This window comes from Pyrenophora tritici-repentis, chromosome 1 (assembly GCF_003171515.1).
Source record: "Pyrenophora tritici-repentis strain M4 chromosome 1, whole genome shotgun sequence".
Lineage (NCBI taxonomy): Eukaryota > Fungi > Ascomycota > Dothideomycetes > Pleosporales > Pleosporaceae > Pyrenophora > Pyrenophora tritici-repentis.
Window position 1 is genome coordinate 2,407,453 of NC_089390.1, and position 21,551 is coordinate 2,429,003.

Consider the following 21,551-nt stretch of genomic DNA (forward strand, 5'->3'; position numbering starts at 1 on the left):
CTTCCGATGCTTCACGTCACTATCCCATGTGCAAGACTATAGTTTTTGAGACGGGCGCATGGGAAGAGCGAAAGTTGCCGGCCCAGTGAATTTGTTGCAGGGATTCCAAGCTTCCCCACGCTCAAGCCACACGCACAGCCACATGGTCGCCACAACTTGCTCCGCCACACTTCACGTCATCGCCTTCGCGAAGTCCGCGACACCCATCATTCAGGCCGCGTGTGCAACTCGGGGCCGATACACCGCTGCCTAGATTGACGCTTACTCTGCGCGTCTCATTCACAAACTTTATCATTGTTCTCCTTCGACACCTCGACAACAACTGCCAAGGCCGCTTGCGCAACACCGAGAACTTGACCGTGTCTCACCACCAAGCTCTGCCCTTTACATCGCCCAGCATGGTACTTCGGAAACCTGACGACCATGATCCTCTTGTACCCGCGCCGCTGTCTAAAGCAAACCCCCCATATCCCACCTCGCCTACCGAAGAGCATCCGCCCGTGCTTCCCTTGACACCAGGCAACGTAGGAAACGCGCCCAGCCCGAACAAGTCGCCAGCTTTCAATATCAAGACACCAGAAACTACACCGCTTCCCAATGACAACAATGATATCGACTCTGACTTGAGCGACGACGAGTGGAATCAGATCGACGACGATTTCGAAGAGGTCGACCCTCACGATGTACCTGCTGCGCTGAAACCTGCTGGAGGGAAGATGCCACCGGTGCCCAAGAATGGTGGTCTCCCCGACGCCCTGAGAGCAGGCCCCGCCAACGGAGTGCCCATAAAGAAGCCAACTGGCCACATATCGCCCATGCCCACTGGAGCCAGTTCCGCATCTTACGGCGCTGCGAGCACCGTGTCTGAGCAGTCGAATGGTTCCATTCCACTCCAGACGAACAATCCATACCTAAAGATGCAAACAACTGGCCAGAATAGCTGGGACGGGGAGAGCAGTCAGGCCATCTGGGGCGATGCGCCAGGCCAAGCCCACAAGTACGAGTCCAGGTACGAAGCGCCCGTGGAGCTGCCGGCATACCAGACGCCAAGCACACCTTCCCATGAAATGCGGAATCTGGGATTGGGCGACCATTCACACGAGCAAACCCCCGCACCACCATATGAACCGCCTCTTATCGAGGTAAACTCACCCACTCCACGGTCTGAAAACGCAAATGTCTCTCTGGACGCAAATCCGTGGGAGCCTGCAGAACGACGCCCCAACAATGCATGGCAACCAGCGTATACAAATACCCCCAGCCCAGTAGCGGATCAGCCTGTTCCATACAATACCCATGCTCTAGAGACGGCCCCTGTGGTTCCTCAGACGCAAACACAGCAGACTTCAGCGTCTCTCGAGGAACAACCGCCTGCGCTGCCTCCAAGAAGATCGACTGAGGACATGGCATCTAGTATGTCTCCAAGGCCTATTGATACTGGAGCGGGCTCTGCGGTTGCACCTGGTCTAGAGTCTCCCAACACTAGGATGAACAGACAGAGGAAAGAACACTATCAAATCAAGCACATCCGATGGTTGGATCACAATATTGAGGACATGCGCGTCTCACCAATCTTGACGCAAAACCTAAACGGACCATGCCCTTTGCTTGCTCTAGTCAATGCCCTCGTACTCTCAACCCCTGCAAGGCTTGAGACTGCATTGGTTGAGACGCTTCGCACGCGCGAGACTGTTAGCTTAGGCTTGCTACTAGATGCTGTCTTTGAAGAGCTAATGTCTGGTCGACGAGGCGATGCTGCGCAAGAACTACCTGATGTCAGCGAACTCTACAAATTTCTCCTTGCTCTGCACACTGGCCTAAATGTCAACCCAATGTTTGTTCCGGATACCAATCCGGGAAGTGGTCATGCTGCGCTTACGAATCGCGCAGGCGCTTTCGAAAACACACAGGACATGAAGCTGTACCGAACTTTCAACATTCCGTTAATGCACGGATGGCTTCCAGAGGCCGGAACTCCTGCGTTTGCCGCCTTCAACCGCATAGCGCCTTCTTATGAAACATCACAATTCGTTCAATTTCAGGAAGAGGAGCTCAACACAAAGTTGGCTTCGGGCGATTCTCTGAACGAAGAAGAGCAGCAGATGTTCACAGACATTCATGCCATCAAGGAGTTTTTGTTGACCTGGCCAACACAGTTGAGTGACTATGGTTTGAAGGTGATTCGAGATAATCTCCAGCTCGGCCAGGTTGCCATCTTGTTCAGGAACGACCACTTTTCCACATTGTGCAAGAATCCTCGCAATGGACAGCTCGTCACTCTCGTCACCGATCAAGGCTACTCAAGCCACGACGAGATTGTTTGGGAGTCTCTCACAGATGTCAATGGTCAAGGCAGTCAACTCTTCTCGGGAGATTTCCGCTCAGTTGATAACAGCGACATGTCTGCGGTACCACAAGGGCAACCACAGTCCCAACCTGAAATCGATAACGGCCAAGGCTGGACTACTGTGCAAGGCCGTCGTGGACAACAGCAGTCAGATGCTGCACAAGCTGTAGAAATTACCTCTCCCAGCGAACTCAGTAGAGCCGAGCAAGAGGACCATGACCTGGCACTAGCACTACAACTCCAGGAGGAAGAAGAAGACCGCCAAAGACGCGAAACTGAGCAACGAGAACGAGACAATCGACTCACTGCGAACCCAGCATCGCAAAACCCTCCACCCCCAACATCGCCCAACCGCCGCCCTGAGCAGACCCCGGCTATCCCACCTCGTCGCAACAACATCACAACCCACCGCCCAAACAACGAGCCCGCGCCCCCGCCACTCTACGAAGAAGCAATCACAACACCCCAATACAACCCTCCCGCCGGCCACCCCGCAAACCCCCAAGCGCCAATGTCCCATGGAGGCGCATACCAAGCTACTAGTGGTGGCTTGCCTCCACCCCCTGGTTCTGGAGGTCGCCGTCCAAACATGATGCCCGGTCGACCTGGTAGACGGCAGAGTGGTGCTGGACCGGATGGTGCGGTACCGCCGAACGGCAGCGAGGAAAGGGATAAGTGCGTTGTCATGTAGACACGCAATTTATTCGTTTCCGATGGTTCAACAATATGCTAATTTCGATGCTTTGGTGTTAGGGATACCGTTGCGTTGGGCTGCGATTGTTGTTGTATCGTCGCTTAGGCATTTGTTTGAGTTTGGGCGTTTAGGGAGAGTATGTATACCCGGATCTTATCTTTAGTCTACAGTCTGAAAGTTGGGGTTGTAGTGCGAGGTAAGGTGGACATTATATGGAGATTATAAGGGTCAGAGAGAAGAGGACATGGTGCTTATTCATTTGCTTTATATGATGTAGAGTAGGTAGATGTGCAGTTGTCTCATGATTGAACGAACTATTATTTACTAAGAAACAGCAACGTAATGCATATTCCTTGCTTTCGAGAAAAAAATCATTTCGTACATACATTGACCGGAATGTGAATCTTCTGTCAAGATAATCGTGGTCTCCGAGGAAGAAGGACACAAAAGGCTTTCCCGATACATTCATGTTCGTAATCATCACATCCCATCGCAATACCACCCTTTTCCCTCGCAATCCCATTCACCCTCGCAGTCCTACAAACTCCCCTTCCGTCTACCCGAAACTCCCCAACTGCCTCAACCGCTCCATGTCGGCCAACCGCGTCAACTCCTCCTCCCAAGCATCTATTTCACACATGTTAGCCCGTAATCCAACATCACATAGCGCACCACCACATCACTGGAAAACTTACTTATCGTCCTAGGCGTACTAGGATTACTCATCGGTTGGGGCGAGGCAAAGAGGTCACTCTTGGGTGATGTGACGGTGGTCAACTTGGATGCCGACAATGGTGATTTCAATTTTGTTTTTGATTTCGAGGTGAAGGGGAAACGGCGTTCGTGCGAGGTAGCTGCGTGGCGGTTGTAGGGGCGGGGAAAGCGGGGGTGGGTGTGGGTGAGGATTCCCGGGAGGATTCTGGGGGAGGAGAGGGGGAGGGGGAGAATGTGAGGGGGGGGAAAAGGAGGCGATATTCGTTTGGTAGGGTGGGCGTGGTAGGGAGGGTTTTTAGTGCTTCATCTTCATCGTTACCGCCCTTGTTTTGTTCCATTTTCCAGTCTTTGAGGGCGCGGGCATCTCGTTCGATTGCTTTGGCGGTTGTGCAGACCCAGCTGTCGGTACTGCTGCTGTTGTTGGCGTCGTAATCTTCGTTTTCAGCTTCGTCGTCATGGTGATTAAAGTGCCAGAAGCGGAATGCAGGATGCGAAATCCCGCCAACGGCGGCAGATTCGCCAAAACTACCTCCAAACCGCTTATTTTGTCGACGAAATGCATCGTCAGCTGCGTTCCACTTTCCCGCCAACTTCATTTCTGTGCGCTTCCGCTCCATGAGCTTGATTTCGTTGGCCCAGGAAGATAGATCCTCGATGCTGGGAGCCGTGTGGCGAACAAACCGGTCTCGAGGAGAAACTACGTCCTGTTCGATTTGGGTTGCCAGAGTGCTAGTGGTGTTGATGCTGAGGTGGTCTGGACGGGACTTGATCGCGTGACTGCGTGAAAGCGAGCCTGAGGATGACTTTGGATGGCGAAGCATGGGACGTGAATAGTTGGAGAAAGTGGCTTGTCGGGAGCGTAGGCTGAGAGGGAAGGTGCCGGGGGTGGGTTTGATGGGACTGCTGGCTGAGCGTTGAGCGGTCCTAGTTCGTGTGTTGTTGTCTCGGTCTTCTTTAGCAGACGTCGTCTCGTTTTTCAAGCTTCTCATGATGTTACCGTATTCATAGCCCTCGTCTTCGTCACTGTCTTCGTCCTTGAGGTTCTCTTTGTCATTCAGTATTTTGACAGCCCATGCTAGTCGGACAGCCTGCTCATCAAGGGCCACCTCCCTCTCTTTCCGTCGACGTCGATTCATACGTAGTGCATCACGCTGTCCATCTAGAATTGTAGACACGATATCGATATCGTCTTCGAACCACATCCAATAATCTAGATCTCGCAGTTGCTCCATGGTCCCTATGTTGTGCTCGAGCAGTATTTCTGTCTGTTCCTCTGCAAAGCAATGCAGTTTCTCGACGACTGGTGTAGAACTCGAATCAGGCAGCAGGTACTGGAGAGTAGACAAGATGGTCTCTGCGGCAAGACGCAAGTCCCGTGGTTTGACAAGTGACGGGTGCACGCTTTTATTTTTGATGGTGGAGGAGGTGCGGATGGCGGAACGGTTGGCGCAGAGTCGGAAGGCCATGGCGGTTACGTCTTGATTGACAGAGTCGTAGGCGGCTCGCGATTCGGGATCAACGAGAAGAGAGGGGGTACGTCGGATGGGCATGGCAGTTATGGGCGTTACGGGTATAGACTCACTCGTCACCGATGATGTCTTGGGTGTGAGAGAGGCCCAGAAGCCGCCTTCTGCGAAGGCATTCCGGCTAGGACCTGCAGTGGCGGATAGCGGAGTGACGGGACCTGGCACTACCACATCCCAACGTGGTCGCGGTGTAGTTGGTGACCCAGTATCGATGCGTGGGAGATGCGCGGGACGCAGTGGGTGAGCACCCGTTGGCGCGGTGAAAGACGAAAAGCTACGGAGAGAAAGTCGCTGGCTTCCGGGTATGTCGACACGGAAGGGATGATTATCCTTTGGCGCGGTGACAGACGAGAAACTACGGAGAGGTGGTTGACGGCTTCCGGGTATGTCAATACGTAGTGGGTGAGTATCCCTTGGCGCGGTGATAGACGAGAAACTGCGGAGAGATGGTTGACAGCCTCCAGGTATGGGGTCAGAACGTCCAGGCGGTGGAGGCGAAGGTGAAGGCCATCCAAACTCAACGAGGTTATGCTCCTGCGTCAACTGATCTATCCGACGCAACACCTGCTTCCATTTGGGGTCTGAAAACTGCTCCTCATTCCAGTATGTGACCTCTTCCCAAAACTGATCTTCTTGCTCTTCCCTCAGAAATTTTAGTCCAGACTTTTCGTGTTTCTTCAGCGGCTTGCCCGTCGCAGGCGAAATTTTCTCACTGTGCATTGCTGCGTCAGCTTGTTCCGCCATGGCGAAGCAGCTGTCGCAGCGTGGCTAGTAGGCGGGAGTTCGAGGTACGCGGATGCGGAGTGCGGATGCTCAAGCAGTGGGCCTAAAAGTATTCATCAATCATCGGCAGTGTTCTATTGTCGTTGACGGGGTTGCCTATCGTCGGGTGTGGAGTGAAGAGTCGAGGGCGCGCAGCTGGTGTTCTTGTATTTGCGTCACTACAGTCACGCGCAAGTATCCTTACCACAGCAAACGCGCAACTCGGCGTGAAACAGTTTTCATGGGGCAGACAATTGAGAAAGAGAGATGCAAGAGTGAGACAGCAGAATGACAATAGATTTATCATGGAGAATTTTGTCTAAGTGGTATCCAACTCCACCTGATGCAGATGGACTCCTAGTCCAAGAAAGTAAAAAGGTTTGTATGTACAACATTGAGAGCGCGGTCAGCTTCGCGCTCTTCAATTACGCAGGATATGTTAATCTCGCTGGCGCCTGCGATGGATTAGCAAATTGTCACGTCACCAAACATTTTCACGTACCTTGCGATATCATCTCGATATTAATGTTGTTCTTGCCCAAGACGCTGAAGAACTTGCCGGAGATACCAATCATGTTCTTCAGCTGCTTACCCACTAGGCTTACAATGGCCATGTCGGGAACAATGTCAATGGCACCGAGCTGACCGAGGTCATTGACGGCGCCCTGAAGATCCTTGTCCTGAATTCTGTATTCGTCCTCACCACCGCCGCTGAGGAGGGCGGATTCCGAGTGCAAAGCCATGGACACATGCACCTCGGACGACGAGATGAGGTCGACAGAAAGGTGCCATTTATCCAGGATGCTGAAGATGTTCATGAGGAAGCCATGAGCACGGGTGCGCTTGTTGCTGTGCACGTTGAGCACGACAATGTTGTGCTTGATGGTCACAGCAGTAGGGCGCTTGGGGCCTTCCAGCTGAGTAAGCAAGCTTGCTGAACGCGTGCGAAAGAGAGTCGTGTCTTTCAGAGGCGCACGATCGTCAATATTGTGCAGATTGTCTGGGAAGATGATGGTGCCAGCATTGCGTGGGTTCATGACGTTCTTGATACGGATGGGGATGCGGGCGCGAATGACCTGTTCCATAGTGAAGGGATGAATGACTTCGGAGCCGTAGAAAGTCAATTCGGCGGCCTCGGCAGGCGTCACAGTGGGAAGTAACGCAGCAGTGGCGACCTTGCGGGGGTCAGCGGTGAAGATGCCATCCACCTCCTTCCAGACCTGAAGCTCCTTCGCCTTGGTGCCAACAGCAACCAGCGCAGCACATAGGTCCGTGTATCCACGTCCGATGGAGTTGAGCAGGCCTCCTGGCACGTTCCCAAAGTAGCCTGTGATAACTGGGACCTTGTTTCCGCAGGCTGCCACCTCCTTGCCCAGTTCTTCAGCGAGATCCTTGTAGAACTTGTCGTTGAGTCCGCCCTTGACAGGCGCATTGAACTTGACGACGTCGCTAAGGTCGACGAACTGCGCGGGTGTTCCGCGATCATTCAACAGCGCGGCCATATACCGACAGCTCAGCTTCTCACCTTTGCTAATGATCTTGTCCTCGGCACGGCAAGTGACTTCCTCCAAGTGTTGCGCCGACTCAAGAATCTTAATCAGACTCTCGCACTCGGCATTCACCTCTTCGGTGTAGGAAGCCAAGATTTCGGGACTCTTCAGGATATCCTTCCCGGCTTGGATGTGGTCGACGCGAATGGCTTCCACAATCTCGTCATAGCCACGGTTATTTGGTTTCTCGGCAGCGCGGGCGGTGCGAAGAAGGCGGTTGGTGGTTCCTTCCAGCTTTGTGTTGCTGCTGCGCGCGGAGCACACGATAGCGGCGCGGTTCGTCTGAAGACCAGCTCTATGCCCTGTCAGCACTTTCCTTCCTTATGACGTGTCGCACTTTTGCGCCTACTTGACAATGCCCGCTATGTTCTCCGCGAATTTGCCCACACTCGTACCCCCAAACTTGAGAACAACCCAGCCTCCTGGCAAATGCTTCTCTTCCGTGTGAGCTATCTGCTCCGACTCGTGCGTGTGCCCATTTGTGACTGCCGACATGTTTGTACAAGTTTTTTCGGTCTCCAATTCAATTTCTTCAGCAAGATTTCTCCGTGTTTGAAAAGGCTCTTATAGAACTGTAATAGCAGCTGCTAGTCGACGGCGTGTTTCGTGAGAAGTTTGGTGTGGTGAAGTGTGAGGGAATTCTGGGTGAGACTTTAGTGGGGTCTGAGTCAAAATAACAATGTCTCCGCCCGTAATCGGCTGCACATGCTGCTGACGGTGGCGCCATTGAACCCCTCCGACTTCATGTCGCATACAACTTCGCCTAGCCATCAACGCAGCTCCATCCATGGACGCTGTACCTTCGTCCACTGTCCTACAGCCCATCTCTCAAAGACACGTCTGCCGCCGTCTTTCACGCTTGACAGCTCATTGTTGCGCCTTGGCGCTCAACAGAATGGCTATTGAAATGCGCTTTCGGCTTTGATTACCAGTGATGACTTTCTGGCCAATTGCGATGGTCCTGGCTGCTTATCCGTCCCGGTCGTTGCACGTCTAGTCGTCGTGTTCGGCGTACAGCCTTCGGCAAATGTGCGTTCGTCGCAAGGCCATCTGGCAAGAGCTATGGAATATAGTGTGTCTGCATGTGATGAGTGTAGAGGCACGCGGTTGACCAAAAAAAGCCGACTCACCGATGCCCCACAACATCACGATTAGTACTGCAACACCACCAAAACAACATGTAATCTCACATATTTGGGCTCAAATCGAAGCTTGAAGCTATTCAAATGTATAGAAAAGCTATGTATCTAAGTTTTCTTGGGTTTGTAGCTCAAAAGGAGCGTTCAGGAGTTGTTTTCACCCATTTTTCTTTAGTACCCAGTCATTCTACCGTCCATATCGATGCAAGTTTGCAGTCTTTCGGGCATCTGATTAATCCGATCATTAATGAAACCTTGTAAGACGTTTCCCCAGCCTTCACATGCTAATTCTCTCGTCTCAAACTCGTCCCAATAGGGAAACTTTTTGAGGTGTTGCTTCATTACTTGCCAACAGTTTTCTATGGGTGAAAAATCAGGGGTGTTAGATGAGTTCAAGTAGTAATCAAGGTTGTTGTCCCGTTTCCAACGAGCTACAATGTTCCCTTGACTACCTCCGCCATGGCCGCTGTCGTTGTCTTCTTCCAGGATAAAGGGGGGGTCGTTTTGGAGCTATTTCTTTACCACAGGCTCAAGGATTTGGTCCCTGTAAGCACTTAAGGAGAGCTTGCCATTACGGTTACCAAAGACCTTGTAAAAGGTGAGGTTTAACTTAAAGTTATAGCCACAAGCGCCCTAAATGTGGCAGGTTTCCCAATCTTTCTCTTCATCCTAATTGAGTTGTTCCTGAATACAATCACCACAATAACGCTCCCCAGGCTTCCGAATAATGCGAAGCTTGCCTTGGGGACCTACACGGCAGTGTACTTCATCTGAAAAGCGTACGTCATGCCAGTCTTGAGGTTCAGGCTTAAGTGCAAGAAGCGTTTCGGCATGCTTTACCCGTACCTTTGCACATCTTTGAGAGACCCACCCCTTTGTACAAGCAATACATTTGTGATACTCAAGAGAGCCAAGAGCACGTTGTAGTGTCCGTCCGGAGACTCCAAAGTCGAGTTCTTAAGCTAATTGTGGCCAAGAAAGTACCCTTGCATCCCATCCGACATCTTGGAGGAATCTGTCAGCTTCCCGGAGCTGCGTAGGGCTCAAAAGAGCTTTCCTGCCTCTTCTTTCTAGTGAAGTTTGACGATTGTGATGCCTACGGCTGCTCTCATCGTCTTTGTCGTTTAATATTGCCCATCCCTGGTGCTTGTTGACGCCATAGAAGCTGAACAAATCGCTGTGAAAGTATGTGATGCCCTTTGCGTCCATGAACTCCGCAGCACCCTTGATCTTCGCCTTTTTTGGTGTCTCAATACGGTGATTTGTGCTTCTGGGCATGGCGAAAAGATGCGCGCAAAAAGAAAAGGGTTCTGTCGGGTGGTGGCTGAGATATTGAGTTGGGATGGAAGCTTGTTGGCATTTGGCGCTGTTGTTGTGGGGTGGGCGGCTCGGTGAGTCGGCTTTTTTTTTGTCAACCGCGTGAGAGGCAATCACTTGCGCAACCGTCGCGCATGGTGCGACAACGACACTTATCTACGGGTAGCTGCATCGCTCGTCCTGAACCATCACCTAGTTCTCCGGGGTTTAAGCATCTGCGTGGCCATCAGCCTGTTTTTCCGGTACCTGCTTGGAGCTCGCCACTTCTACTTACCACTGAGACAATCACGAGGTTTGCTGAGATTGTTTGACACGGCCGGCATGTTCATCTAGCCGCTATGTTGCTGCGGCCGACAAGGTCACTTCCCTAGTCACACGTCACGCCATACATGGGGCCAAAACATGGCGGCTGTACTGAATCGCACAGCCAGAGACCAACACAGCCACCAGGATAGGAAGCCTCAATGAGCGACACATCGCCGCAATCCATCACTCCTTTGTCTTTACACCAGAAATATGCGTCGTTGCTGCCTCGCAGTACTTTCGCTTCCGTGACTCAGTATAGACATTACACCAAGGAGGGGCTGTTACGATAGAGTCTGGCATGATTTTAGCAATATGCACTCCACAGACTGTTGTCTGCCTCGTGAGCCTGTCAATCTCTCCTAGATTAGGAGAAGCTCAAGATAAAACTGCAGGATGGTGGTTGCGGCACAGTCTACCATCCAATGGCTGGTGAATCCACGGCCACATACTGGATTCTTGTCGATGCAAATTTGCGGCGTAGTCACATGTACAAATCAAACGAAGCCACCATGCATGAAGCACTAACATGCCATGCCATGTATCGGCAGCCTGGATAACGGAAATAGAGACTGCTGCCACTCGCATGGTTTACTTGAAAGTACTGCCATCATTCAACGCATTCCAGTCTTTATCAATTCCTTCTGCTCTATTGAACATGGCGGCAGTAGCACAAGCCGGCCTTACAATCACAACACTGTCGTCAGGAAGTGGCCTTCCAATAGACAGTAACTGGCCGCCACTTACAACACCTTTCACGCCACCAGCTGGCTGCACTGATCATTGGATAGCGATTGGCAGAGAAGGAGACAATTCTGTATCGATGTTACAACCCTCCACCTGCACACCAGACGCTACGAGTATCCACAGCCCAGGCACATGTATGGACGGGTACTACGTTGCAAGAATAGTAGAATACAGAACTGCGGGATATAAACCAGGCGATGATCGATTATGGGGAGCCAATTGCTGCAGAAAGTAAGTTGAGATCCCCTCCCCCCAAGAAAAAAAAAGCATGTACGCATAAATTGTGTCCACTCGATCTGACAAGAATGTCACAGTGATATGACTTCATCTGGTGAATTCGCTATTTGCACCTCATATTACAATACCCCCATCACCGCGTACAAGAGGCGGACTTACGTCTATACCAACGATGTCATTAGCACTTCAGTCTATACCGCCGCATACGACAACACGACAGTATATTCTGTTGGGAATATGTACATGCCTCCATTTGTTGTCCTTTGGCAAGCGTCCGATCTTTCCAAATTCGACGTGGACTACGCATCATCACTCGCAGCACATTTAACTCTTGACTTTACGCCGACGCCAACGGCTGGCGTTACACCTGCAACGGCATCGCCCCCAAGTCGAAGCGCACCTCCATCAGCAACGGGGTCTGTCCTTTTTGATCCTAGCCTGACCAACTCGGGCCTTAGCACTGGAGCCAAAGCAGGAATAGGCGTAGGTGCTGCGATCGGTGCACTATTCTTATCTCTCCTTGTATTCTTATTGTACAAGCAAAGACTGCAACAGAAATCAAAACTAGACAGGAATTCAGCTATTCAAAATGAACAGCCAGAGCTCAGGCAGACAAACGCAGCATAGCTATCATCCTCAGTGCATACAGAGATGGGAGAAGCGATATGCGGAAGGGGTGATATTTGTACTGGAGGGGATACATGGATGAGCAAGAGGAGGGTATAATGGGCTGTGTGCGGAATAAAGCAGGAAAGGAAATGAGGTAGGAGATAAAACAGCATTAGTTACCATAAAGTCTTATCCCAAGAGGACCAACGTCTCGTCAAAGCCGCCAGCATTCACCCACGAGAGAACACAGAGAAGCATGTCAATCCCATTATTTGCGGCTAATCTTCGTATTGTAGATCTTTCTTTGTCTACCGCCATTTCAGCATCAAACAGTCATATTTCTCGGGGGAGGATAGCTGGTGTATATGTATATAGCGGGGGTCAAGCTGTTTAAGCTTGGCCTGGGTGAAGGCCGAAAGTCGAGACTATGGAGATATATCTAGACAATGGCATATAAGCGACGGAAGCGATATCACCCGCATAATCTTAATTACTATAGCCGCCGAGCAGAACCGTCCGTCGGTGTCGCGTGGCTTGCCGTCTGTACAAGACCGTTGCATGCGCTAACCTCTCACAATGCATCGTGCATGTTATCATTGGCTATCCACACGAATTTAAGCTCTGCGTTCCTTGCAGCGAAGAGGATCTGTACTATCGCATGTCTTGTCGTCGCTGTGATTGTGCAAGTGCTTACTATAAACCCCGATGGTGATGTCATTATGCAGGATGCCTAAACTACATTGGGCGCAGTTTGCCCGCATACAGCACACTACGGAACCCCGACTGCAACGGCAGCCCGACCTCGGGAACAACAAAAGCCATTAAACCCACGATAGCTTCAGGTACCAAAGAATTGATAACCTAGAATTTTTTTTTACCCCGGAAATTGTTCTTTCGTATCTTCGAGCTTTCCCCCACTCTGCAAAGCAGCTGAGACAATTGAACTAGCGCAAGATGAACTTCATTTCAAGTACACGCATTATCATCCCATAGGCAGCCATCCGATCACTTTACTAACTACCCCAGGTCTCGTCAACTCTGACGCAGTCGTTAATCCACTACTCGACAATGGATACCTGCCGCACCCTATCATACGTGTGGGTATTCGCCGCCAATTAGCGGAGCGTCTGCAATCCATAGCTACCACATCGCTGGAAGCCGGCTATGAATCCAAGATGAACTACGTAAAGCTGCTCAGGGAACGTCCCATTGCGATTGAGACGGCAGCAGCGAATGAGCAGCACTACGAGGTTGGCACGAGCGTGCTGAAGGGTATGCTGGGTCCGAGGATGAAGTACTCATCCTGCTTGTATGAAAAGGGCGGGGAAACTCTTGCCCAGGCAGAAGTTGCAATGATGAGGTCCTATGTTGAGAAGGCAGAATTGAAGGATGGGATGAGTATCTTGGATCTTGGGTGAGCTCCGTTTCCTATTCTTGACTCCAAATCACTATCACGTGTGCCGAGTCGGAATGAGCGTCTCAAGATAGCTACTAACAACCTGTAGATGCGGCTGGGGCTCAGCATCTCTCTATTTTGCCGAAGTCTTTCCCAACTCCAAAATCACTGGCTTCTCCAACTCCAGGACACAAAAGGAATACATTGACAGCGTCGCTCAAGCCAAGGGATTTAAGAACCTCCAGATCATCACCGGTGATGTCGTTGAATACGAGTTTGAGCCATCTCAGTACGACCGCGTAGTCTCAATTGAACTTTTCGAGCACATGAAGAACTACCAGCTTCTCCTTCGCAAGGTCAGCACCGCCTTGAAGCCCGGAGGCAAGCTCTTTGTTCACATTTTTGCCCACCGCACTACGCCCTATGACTTTGACGGCGGATGGATGACGGAGCATTTCTTCACCGGAGGGACCATGCCTTCTGCAGATCTTTTGTTGTACTTCCAAGATGACTTGAGGGTCAAGAAGCAGTGGTGGGTGTCGGGCCTGAATTACAGCAAGACATGTGAGGACTGGCTTCTTTGCATGTACAAGAACAAGGACAGTATTTGGAAGGGACTGGTGGAGACATACGGAGAGGCAGGTGCACTGATATGGTGGAACAGGTGGCAAGTCTTCCATCTGGCTTGCAGCGAGTTGTTCAAGTGGGATGGAGGTGACACGTGGGGTGTGACCCATTATCTGTTTGAAAAGCCAGAGTAATATGGGGCATGCACTCGGTGAATGCTCGTAGATCCAAATAGACCAATGTTGGAGAATACCCATAATGAGGATTAACCGTTGTGTGACTTGACGAGTGCTCACAAATCAAGATCCATGGCGATGAGTAATGTGTGGAATTCTTTCATTTAGGTCTCTTGGCGCTCTGCGCGCGGGATATCGCAGCTTTCTGCCCTTTCGCTCTCAGCTCCCCCATGGTGTTTGACCTGCGATCTGACTATCTTTGCACACTGTACATATCTACGTTCCGTCCTCTCGAATTGCTCAATGGTCCCATGGGTGCTTCCAGCCCAATAGTGCTGGGCCGTCCTTCTTCGCGCGGTACATCAACTGCCACTATTAGCGTCCTTTCGCACCCATACAGATGCCACGACATACGAAGAACCACATTGAAGCGCCGAGGCCGGTTGCCATAAATCGGTACAGCGGTCGGACAGGGTGGACGTGGATGGGGTGGTTTGGGTGAGGCGCATATTTGGGCGGCCCCATGCGGGCTCGTGTGGGTTGCATGATGTGTGTAGAGCCTAGAAGATGGTGAGAAGCCGTGACGACATACGGCAGCGCGAGTCGGGTCATACCTGCGATATCCGGAGTGCAATGGCTCGTTGACGTCTTTGGTGAGTGAGGTGTGGTTAAGGTCGATCGGAGGTTGCGCTAGTGTTGTGGCGCCAAGGATGTGGCATCATCCGTTAATCGCGTTCCTTGCTCCTTCACTCGCGACAATACAAACGCCTATTTTCATGTTTGCACAATAGCCCTCGCTCCGAGCACTCCGGTGCACACCAGCGCCTACCTTCGCGACCCGATATTTCTCGCCGCATCAATCCACCATACTCGATAGCTTGTTGCGCAACTCCTCCCTGCGGACAAGTCCTCCGCGGACCATTTAGGACCAACAAGCACACCTTTGTTCCTTCCATCACCGAATCCAGCCAGCATCGTCACCGAAATGGCAAACTCGGCGAGTGCGACGCCCTCTCGTACACTGCAGCGCCGCTTCAAGGGATGCAGCAAAATCGGTGGTTACGAGATGATGCAGAAGCTTGGAGAGGGCACTTTTGGTGAAGTCCACAAGGCGCGCCAACTCTCTTCTGGCCACGTCTTCGCCCTTAAGAAGATTTTGATGCACAACGAAAAGGATGGCTTTCCCATCACGGCACTGCGAGAAATCAAGCTGCTCAAGATGCTCTCGCACGAGAACGTGTTGAAGCTAGAAGAGATGGCTGTAGAGCGACCGAAGACTGAAGGCAGGAAACGCGCCATTCTCTACATGGTCACACCGTACATGGACCACGATCTCTCGGGTCTTCTCGACAATCCTGAAGTCAGGTTTCAAGAAGCGCAGATTAAGTGCTACATGCTGCAACTTTTCAAGGGCCTGCGATACCTCCATGACAACCACATCCTACACCGAGACATGAAGGCCGCCAACCTGCTTATCAACAATCGCGGAAGATTGCAAATAGCGGATTTTGGGTTGGCGAGACATTATGACGAGGCGGTACCACAACGAGGCAGGGGCAATGGCGAAGCCAAGCGCGAGTACACAACCCTGGTCGTAACAAGATGGTACCGGCCGCCGGAACTACTCCTACAGCTCCGCAAGTACACACCAGCCATTGACATGTGGGGAGCTGGCTGTGTCTTTGGTGAGATGTTCAAGCGCAAGCCCATCCTCGCCGGCCAGAGCGATATACATCAGGCGCAAATAATATTTGAGCTGGTGGGTTCGCCAAATGACCAGAGCATGCCCGGATGGAATGAGCTTCCAGGAGCTGAGCCTGTCCGCTCTTTCCCACCCCATACCGGCAACATCGCCCAACGGTTCCGCGAACTATCGCCCATTGGACTATCGCTTATAAAAGACCTCATGAGGCTGGACTGGCGGAAACGAATCAACGCCATTGACGCCATCGACCATCCATATTTCCGAGAATCTCCATTACCCATGCGAGAGGAAGACATACCGCACTTTGCAGACTCGCACGAACTGGATCGACGGAACGCCAGGGGTCAGAAACAAGCACTGCCTCCAGCACCCCAAGGTGGCACTGTGGGTGGAGGTCCCAACGGAGAATGGATGGGCCAAGGTCCGCCACCACAAGGATGGCAAAATGGTGATCGTCGATACGGCGGCCCACAAGACCGAGGGCCTCCTGGTGTTGATAGAGGTCACAGAGGCGGCTACGACAGACGCCCGTATGACCAGCGACCTCCCCCACCACCACCAGGCGAGCGAAGACCAAATTGGGGCAACGGTGGAGATCGTGGACATGGCCTGCCTGCACCACCTGCAGATGGCCGACACCCGCTCCCACCTGTACCTCGTTACGGCCCTGATGGTGGCGACCGCCGCAGACATCCACATCCTGCCGCAGCTCCAGCTGGCGACACCTACATACCCAGCTACGGTGCAGAAGGTCCTCGTCGCTCTCGCGAACCAGACGATAGCCGAGCACGTCGCGGGTCCCGTGACTCTGGCAACTCTCGTGAAGGCTTTACCGAAGACCGTCCCGACCGTAGCCGCGCATATCGCGACCGCGCGCCCAACTTTGGAAGAGACAGGCGGGATGGCCGGACACGATCGCGTAGCCCGGACCGTAGGGGGGACCGCGGACGAGATGGTAGGGAGAGGGACACGGATATTTACCGGAGGAGATAGGACACTTCTCAGTCAAGTTTGGGGTCAACGGCAAGGTCACGTTCAATCCTTCATACCAGTCGTACAGACCCAGGAACGAAAACTCACAATACAGTTCACCCACACGCGGACACACTCGTTACAGCCCGTCTAGATACGGACACCCACGTGAGCATCAAGTCCACCCGCCGCCTTAGGCTTGTAGGACATCTCCAACATGTACTTTTACAGTGGCAGCGGTGGTATCAGCAAGGCGTCTTTTGAATCATTTTCCTCGCGATCCGGCGAACGTTTCTTCCATTCTTCCATTTTTTGACACATAAGCGACTGGATTGGAGGGATACACACACAAACGGTTTTCTGCTTTATTCCTGTCTATGTGGTCACGGCATGGCGCTTCGATACGGAGGACTCGTTTGGAAGCACATTATTCAGCCTGGAGACTACTTGGCGGTCGCGCGCGCTGTCTCTTGAGGGCTTTTTTTCTGACACTTGATAGACCGATGATGGATGGGTGGCATGGCATGGCATCCAGTTTGATAGATACCACGTAGTAGTACAACAGGGAGACAAGCAAAATAGTACACTGTAACAAGAATACGAATACGAATATGGAATATTGCAGTTTTTTGGCTGTTGGGATCGATTGGGTGGGTGCTCCTAGGCAACCGGACCCTGAAAACCTGCTCGTGACAGGCATGCTCACTCACCTTCACCTTTCCTCGCTCACACAGTCTATCCTCCTCCCCCGCACCTTGTCTAGGCAGACAAGGCTTCAGCCTCGCAACTTTTCCCTCGACTTCACCGTTCTTCAACCGCTCCTCCGTTCAGCCACCCCACCTTCGTCTTCCATCTGTAAGTGTAGCTCATCTCGTATTATTCCAGAAAACAACATCGTTAACGCCGCTAGTCAAGCAAACCAGCATCGCAGTCGCCATCATGGTTAACAAGTGGACCCCAGAGCTGGATTCGATCGTATGTATACGCCTGGCATACGCGAGAAGAACCAGAACTGTACTAACAACGATTCTGTTGCAGCTCGTGCGGTGTGTCTTCGAGGAGTGCAACGTCTCTTTCAGCAAGGGACTATGCGCAAAGATCGCGGAGCGCGTCACGGCCGCTGGCATGGGTAAGTATTCCCACTCTGCCTCTGTCCATCTTCCTGAGTTCTTTTCCTGGCCCTCATCCCACCTCCCTCTCTTCTTTCTAACCTCTCCGCTAAACGCACACCGGCAGAGTGCACTCCCAAGGCCATTGAGAACCGCCTCTACTCTTGGAAGAGGAAGGCCACCTCCAGCGGCTCTGGTATCAACTCCTCTGCTTCCACGCCCGTCAAGAAGCCAGCCGCCGCCCCCGCTACTTCCAAGGCAGCTGCTTCGCGCACCAAGGGCAAGGGCAAGAAGGTCAATGACGGTGATAGCCCTGAGGGTCTCGTCGACGATGAGGAAGCCATGCGTCAAGCTCGCGACGTCACCTCCTCCGCACCCACTTCTGCCGCCGCTGCCAAGAAGGGCAAGGCTAAAGCTGTCGCAAAGCCCAAGCCCAAGGGCAAGCGCGCCGCCAAGAGGGAACCAGAGTACGAAGACGAGTCTTCTTCTGCTGATGAGGAGGCTACTGTCCACGTGAGCAAGAAGGTCAAGAAGGAGGAAGACGTCTTTGACGAAGATCACTTCCCCCAGTACGAAATAGAGGACGACGATGGAGAGTTTGATTCGGAATGAGTTTTCGACCACTGTTTTTCCAATCACCTTGCTCCCTTCTTTTCTTCCTTCTTTCAGCGTTCCTGAATGGCTTTGGGGATATTTAGGGGTCTGGGTTTTGGAGAATTGGCTAGGTGCGTGCGTGGGGAGTGGGTCGTGCAGGTCCTAATTTTCTCGGGATATGGTAAGAAAAGTCGATGGTGTTTGTGTGGCTTGAGCATGATATCAAGGAGACTTTCGATTGAAAGATGTGCTGCAGCACGAGAGGATGCGTAAGCGAAGCATACATAGCTCAGTACTATAGTTTATCGTAGCCTCCAGCATGCATTTTCCCCTATTAAACGATAGCATATGATGTCCTAATGATAGTTTTGGTGATGTGATTGACCTGATTGGCTCTTGTGATATCTTTATGGCCGTGGCTGCAATTTCTTCTGTATCACACACTCGCTCTTTATATCTACCTTCGCTTGCATAACGACCACTACTTACCGACATTAGTGGAAATCACGGAGCGTCTCGATCAAAAAAGGCTAAGGAAGAGACTCTAGGCATTATAATGGATAACTAGACACGGACTAAGAACACAGCCTAGTGACTCAAACCGTTGCAGTTTAGACGATGCATCAAACAATTGACCCTGATCGTCCTCCAAAGCATCTCAAGTACCAATGTTAAGCGACAGAGCATTCCTAATCCTCGTTGTCCTCGTCTTCCGCGTCGGTAATGTGTGCTCGGTTGTACTCATCGTCGTCATCGTCTGAGGTATATCCTTGGCCGTCCTGCTTGTCGTTCTCGTCAATGCCATGTCTCTGGCTGTCTTCGTCGTCCTTTGGCTCTTCCGCATCTGCGTCCTGCGTACCATCCACGCCAAGGCCTGTATCCCGTGACCCTACTGGCTGTCGCTTCCGCTCATGCCACGCCTTCCAAGAGTTCAGTACGTTCTTTTTATTACAGCTCTTCTGAACATAAATGTCCAATTCCCTAGGAATGGGATGTAGCTTATCCCTGAAATCCTGCTTTGCAAGATCTTCCTCAGACATGGACTTGCGCTGCTCCAGGACTTCAGCTTCGCGCACAAAGTACTTGGCCCAGCAAATCTCATACTTAAAGACGTCTTCGCGCCGCCATGGTTGGCGCTGCTTGGTCCTATACTCGCTGCCGACCGGGGAATCTTCAGCTTCGATTTTGAGATCTTGGAGAATCCACTTGCAAATTTCGACGAGAGGAACATTGTTTGCGTCTTGGACGGCGCGTTGGAGCCAGATTTTGCGAAGGCGACGGACTACATTCTCGTAGGCGACTTGGGGTTGTAGGCCACAAGGTGGAAGCCGGTCGTCCAAGAGGGCGGGCACTACGTGGTTAGCTTACCGTCTTGGTGGGTTCGTGACGCACTAATCATGTACGTGCGGCTAAGGTTGAAGACGTACTGTAAGGCAGTAGTGCACGCTCCTGCTCGAGAGAAACCCGGTTGCCGTCGCGCGGCCTGCCATTTTTGTCAGAGCTGGGAACGAAATCTTCAGACTCGGAGGTGTCGGACCAGTCTGGATCATCTACGCTATGGCATCAGCTTTTGTAGGCTAGAAAAAATCGGATAAACCCAACTTACCCTGTGCTGTAAACGGCGAGCCATCAGATGCGGTCCTGTTACGACCGAGCATCTGTGAAAGCCAGGCCATAGTAAACGATAGTCCGGAATATTTGAATAATACTGTGGCGGGTTTAAGATATTGAAGAGTGGGGGGACTAGAGGGCACCGTGTTGCAAGAGGGGTCGGGGCAGAACAGCAGATGATTAGACCAGTGGGTTGGGTTGGCGCTTGCACCTGCCTGACCAAACGCGCAAACCTTAGGCAGGTGACGTCAGTGCATATCAGGGAAGGGGGCTAGCATAGGAAAATGATTTGTTTCAGACACGGTGGAGACTGCGTGGGAGAAGGCTAGAGAACTGGAATTAAGTTGCGTGACCAGCCACTAGCTCAATCAGTATGCTTAGGACTAGCGGATTGAGTATATGTTATTATCTTGAATCTGTCCGCAGTAAGGATTTGCAATCATTTACAAGGCCTTGCCCATGAACTTCCTCTTGGTGTAGCTTAGCCACCATTTGCTGGGTGTGTTTGTCTCGTCAGCATAGACACGGTTGAGTAACCGTGTGGCCAATTCCTGTCGCATCTGCATAATGTACTGTCGCATCACTTCTGCCGAGTTCCTGTCGGCCGGTGCCTCGAAAGCCTGGTTCAGCGGGAATCCAGCATCGCCTGGGATCGCAAAGTTGGTGTCAAGCGCAATATTCATGACAGCCTATTGTATGCAGTCAGCTTTTGATACTCTCTTGTCCCCACAAACTCCCTCAGGCAGCTACATACCTTCTCGGCTTCTCTCCTTGACATGGCCGGCTTGATCTTGCCCAGCACCTCGCTCACGTATAGGATGCCATAGATGAGCACGCGATCCGCTGGTCCCTTGATTTCGAAGTTGCGGAAAAACGTGTTTGCGCGGAAGAGGGCGAGAATCTCGTCTAAGGGGTCGTATGATTCGTGTGAGGCATCGATGGTGAGCTCGGTGACATCGGCGGGTAGAGCAGGCAGTTGAATGGCAGGGCCGCGGGTTCTTGTGCGTAAGGGAAGGAGGGCAAAGTTGCCTGCTAGGAATCAGTCACACTTTGCATATTCCGAGCTTCATATGTGCAGCCGTACCAATCAATTGCTGGTTGGGCTCATCGAGGAAGACGGAGTGGTAGGCCTAGCGGGGTGTAAGCTACACATGTTCCATAGACCCATGTATTGTATTTGACAGCTCCAGTATGTCCGGCATGTCATGCACTTACAGGCATCTTGACGTCTGCTTGCCTGGTATGCGGTGTCGTGTTCTCGAAGCTCGTCGGAGGTGACGGCGCAGCTCCGCTTGACGAGCGAGGTTCCTCGTACTGTAGGGCTGATCAGGCGGGGGTGACTAAGCCAGCCGCCAATTAACGCGTCTCGCGGCGCGTCTACCACAACTTTCTTGGTAGCAAAACGCATCTGGCACTCTCCCGTCCCTAATTGCTGCTTGTCGGCACTCAAAACTTTCCCAGTAATCTGTACCACTT

The 21,551-nt window shown here is 52.0% G+C and overlaps 11 protein-coding genes across 11 annotated transcripts; 5 read left to right on the top strand and 6 right to left on the bottom strand.

The window, feature by feature from the left end:
- Positions 1-398: 398 nt before the first annotated feature.
- On the top strand, positions 399-3,038 carry PtrM4_009610 (DUF544 multi-domain protein; the record flags this gene model as incomplete). Its single annotated transcript, XM_001930932.2, has 1 exon — positions 399-3,038. The coding sequence occupies one exon, from the start codon at positions 399-401 to the stop codon at positions 3,036-3,038; it is 2,640 nt and encodes an 879-aa protein (XP_001930967.1).
- Positions 3,039-3,841: 803 nt separating this feature from the next.
- PtrM4_009620 (Atrophin-1 multi-domain protein) lies at positions 3,842-6,025 on the bottom strand (the record flags this gene model as incomplete). The annotated part of the gene is made up of 1 exon (XM_001930933.2): positions 3,842-6,025. One exon carries the CDS (start codon positions 6,023-6,025, stop codon positions 3,842-3,844), a length of 2,184 nt encoding a protein of 727 aa, XP_001930968.2.
- A 375-nt stretch (positions 6,026-6,400) lies between these two features.
- On the bottom strand, positions 6,401-8,088 carry PtrM4_009630 (LysC, Aspartokinase; the record flags this gene model as incomplete). Its single annotated transcript, XM_001930934.2, has 3 exons — positions 6,401-6,498; positions 6,546-7,888; positions 7,943-8,088. 3 exons carry the CDS (start codon positions 8,086-8,088, stop codon positions 6,401-6,403), a joined length of 1,587 nt encoding a protein of 528 aa, XP_001930969.1.
- A 1,601-nt stretch (positions 8,089-9,689) lies between these two features.
- PtrM4_009640 (uncharacterized protein) lies at positions 9,690-10,010 on the bottom strand (the record flags this gene model as incomplete). The annotated part of the gene is made up of 1 exon (XM_066102937.1): positions 9,690-10,010. The coding sequence occupies one exon, from the start codon at positions 10,008-10,010 to the stop codon at positions 9,690-9,692; it is 321 nt and encodes a 106-aa protein (XP_065965139.1).
- Positions 10,011-11,010: 1,000 nt separating this feature from the next.
- On the top strand, positions 11,011-11,963 carry PtrM4_009650 (uncharacterized protein; the record flags this gene model as incomplete). The annotated part of the gene is made up of 2 exons (XM_001930936.1): positions 11,011-11,330; positions 11,414-11,963. The coding sequence occupies 2 exons, from the start codon at positions 11,011-11,013 to the stop codon at positions 11,961-11,963; spliced, it is 870 nt and encodes a 289-aa protein (XP_001930971.1).
- A 936-nt stretch (positions 11,964-12,899) lies between these two features.
- On the top strand, positions 12,900-14,102 carry PtrM4_009660 (Cfa, Cyclopropane fatty acid synthase and related methyltransferase; the record flags this gene model as incomplete). Its single annotated transcript, XM_001930937.2, has 3 exons — positions 12,900-12,915; positions 12,972-13,359; positions 13,451-14,102. The coding sequence occupies 3 exons, from the start codon at positions 12,900-12,902 to the stop codon at positions 14,100-14,102; spliced, it is 1,056 nt and encodes a 351-aa protein (XP_001930972.1).
- Positions 14,103-14,384: 282 nt separating this feature from the next.
- Positions 14,385-14,630, bottom strand: PtrM4_009670 (uncharacterized protein; the record flags this gene model as incomplete). Its single annotated transcript, XM_001930938.2, has 2 exons — positions 14,385-14,450; positions 14,499-14,630. The coding sequence occupies 2 exons, from the start codon at positions 14,628-14,630 to the stop codon at positions 14,385-14,387; spliced, it is 198 nt and encodes a 65-aa protein (XP_001930973.1).
- A 439-nt stretch (positions 14,631-15,069) lies between these two features.
- PtrM4_009680 (SPS1, Serine-threonine protein kinase) lies at positions 15,070-16,782 on the top strand (the record flags this gene model as incomplete). Its single annotated transcript, XM_001930939.2, has 1 exon — positions 15,070-16,782. The coding sequence occupies one exon, from the start codon at positions 15,070-15,072 to the stop codon at positions 16,780-16,782; it is 1,713 nt and encodes a 570-aa protein (XP_001930974.2).
- A 918-nt stretch (positions 16,783-17,700) lies between these two features.
- On the top strand, positions 17,701-18,482 carry PtrM4_009690 (Tymo-45kd-70kd multi-domain protein; the record flags this gene model as incomplete). Its single annotated transcript, XM_001930940.1, has 3 exons — positions 17,701-17,736; positions 17,800-17,890; positions 17,998-18,482. 3 exons carry the CDS (start codon positions 17,701-17,703, stop codon positions 18,480-18,482), a joined length of 612 nt encoding a protein of 203 aa, XP_001930975.1.
- Positions 18,483-19,153: 671 nt separating this feature from the next.
- Positions 19,154-20,140, bottom strand: PtrM4_009700 (TT-ORF1 domain containing protein; the record flags this gene model as incomplete). The annotated part of the gene is made up of 3 exons (XM_001930941.2): positions 19,154-19,815; positions 19,892-20,014; positions 20,071-20,140. The coding sequence occupies 3 exons, from the start codon at positions 20,138-20,140 to the stop codon at positions 19,154-19,156; spliced, it is 855 nt and encodes a 284-aa protein (XP_001930976.2).
- Positions 20,141-20,518: 378 nt separating this feature from the next.
- PtrM4_009710 (Actin-related protein 2-3 complex subunit 4) lies at positions 20,519-21,296 on the bottom strand (the record flags this gene model as incomplete). Its single annotated transcript, XM_001930942.2, has 4 exons — positions 20,519-20,764; positions 20,830-21,104; positions 21,160-21,205; positions 21,291-21,296. The coding sequence occupies 4 exons, from the start codon at positions 21,294-21,296 to the stop codon at positions 20,519-20,521; spliced, it is 573 nt and encodes a 190-aa protein (XP_001930977.1).
- Positions 21,297-21,551: the final 255 nt, after the last annotated feature.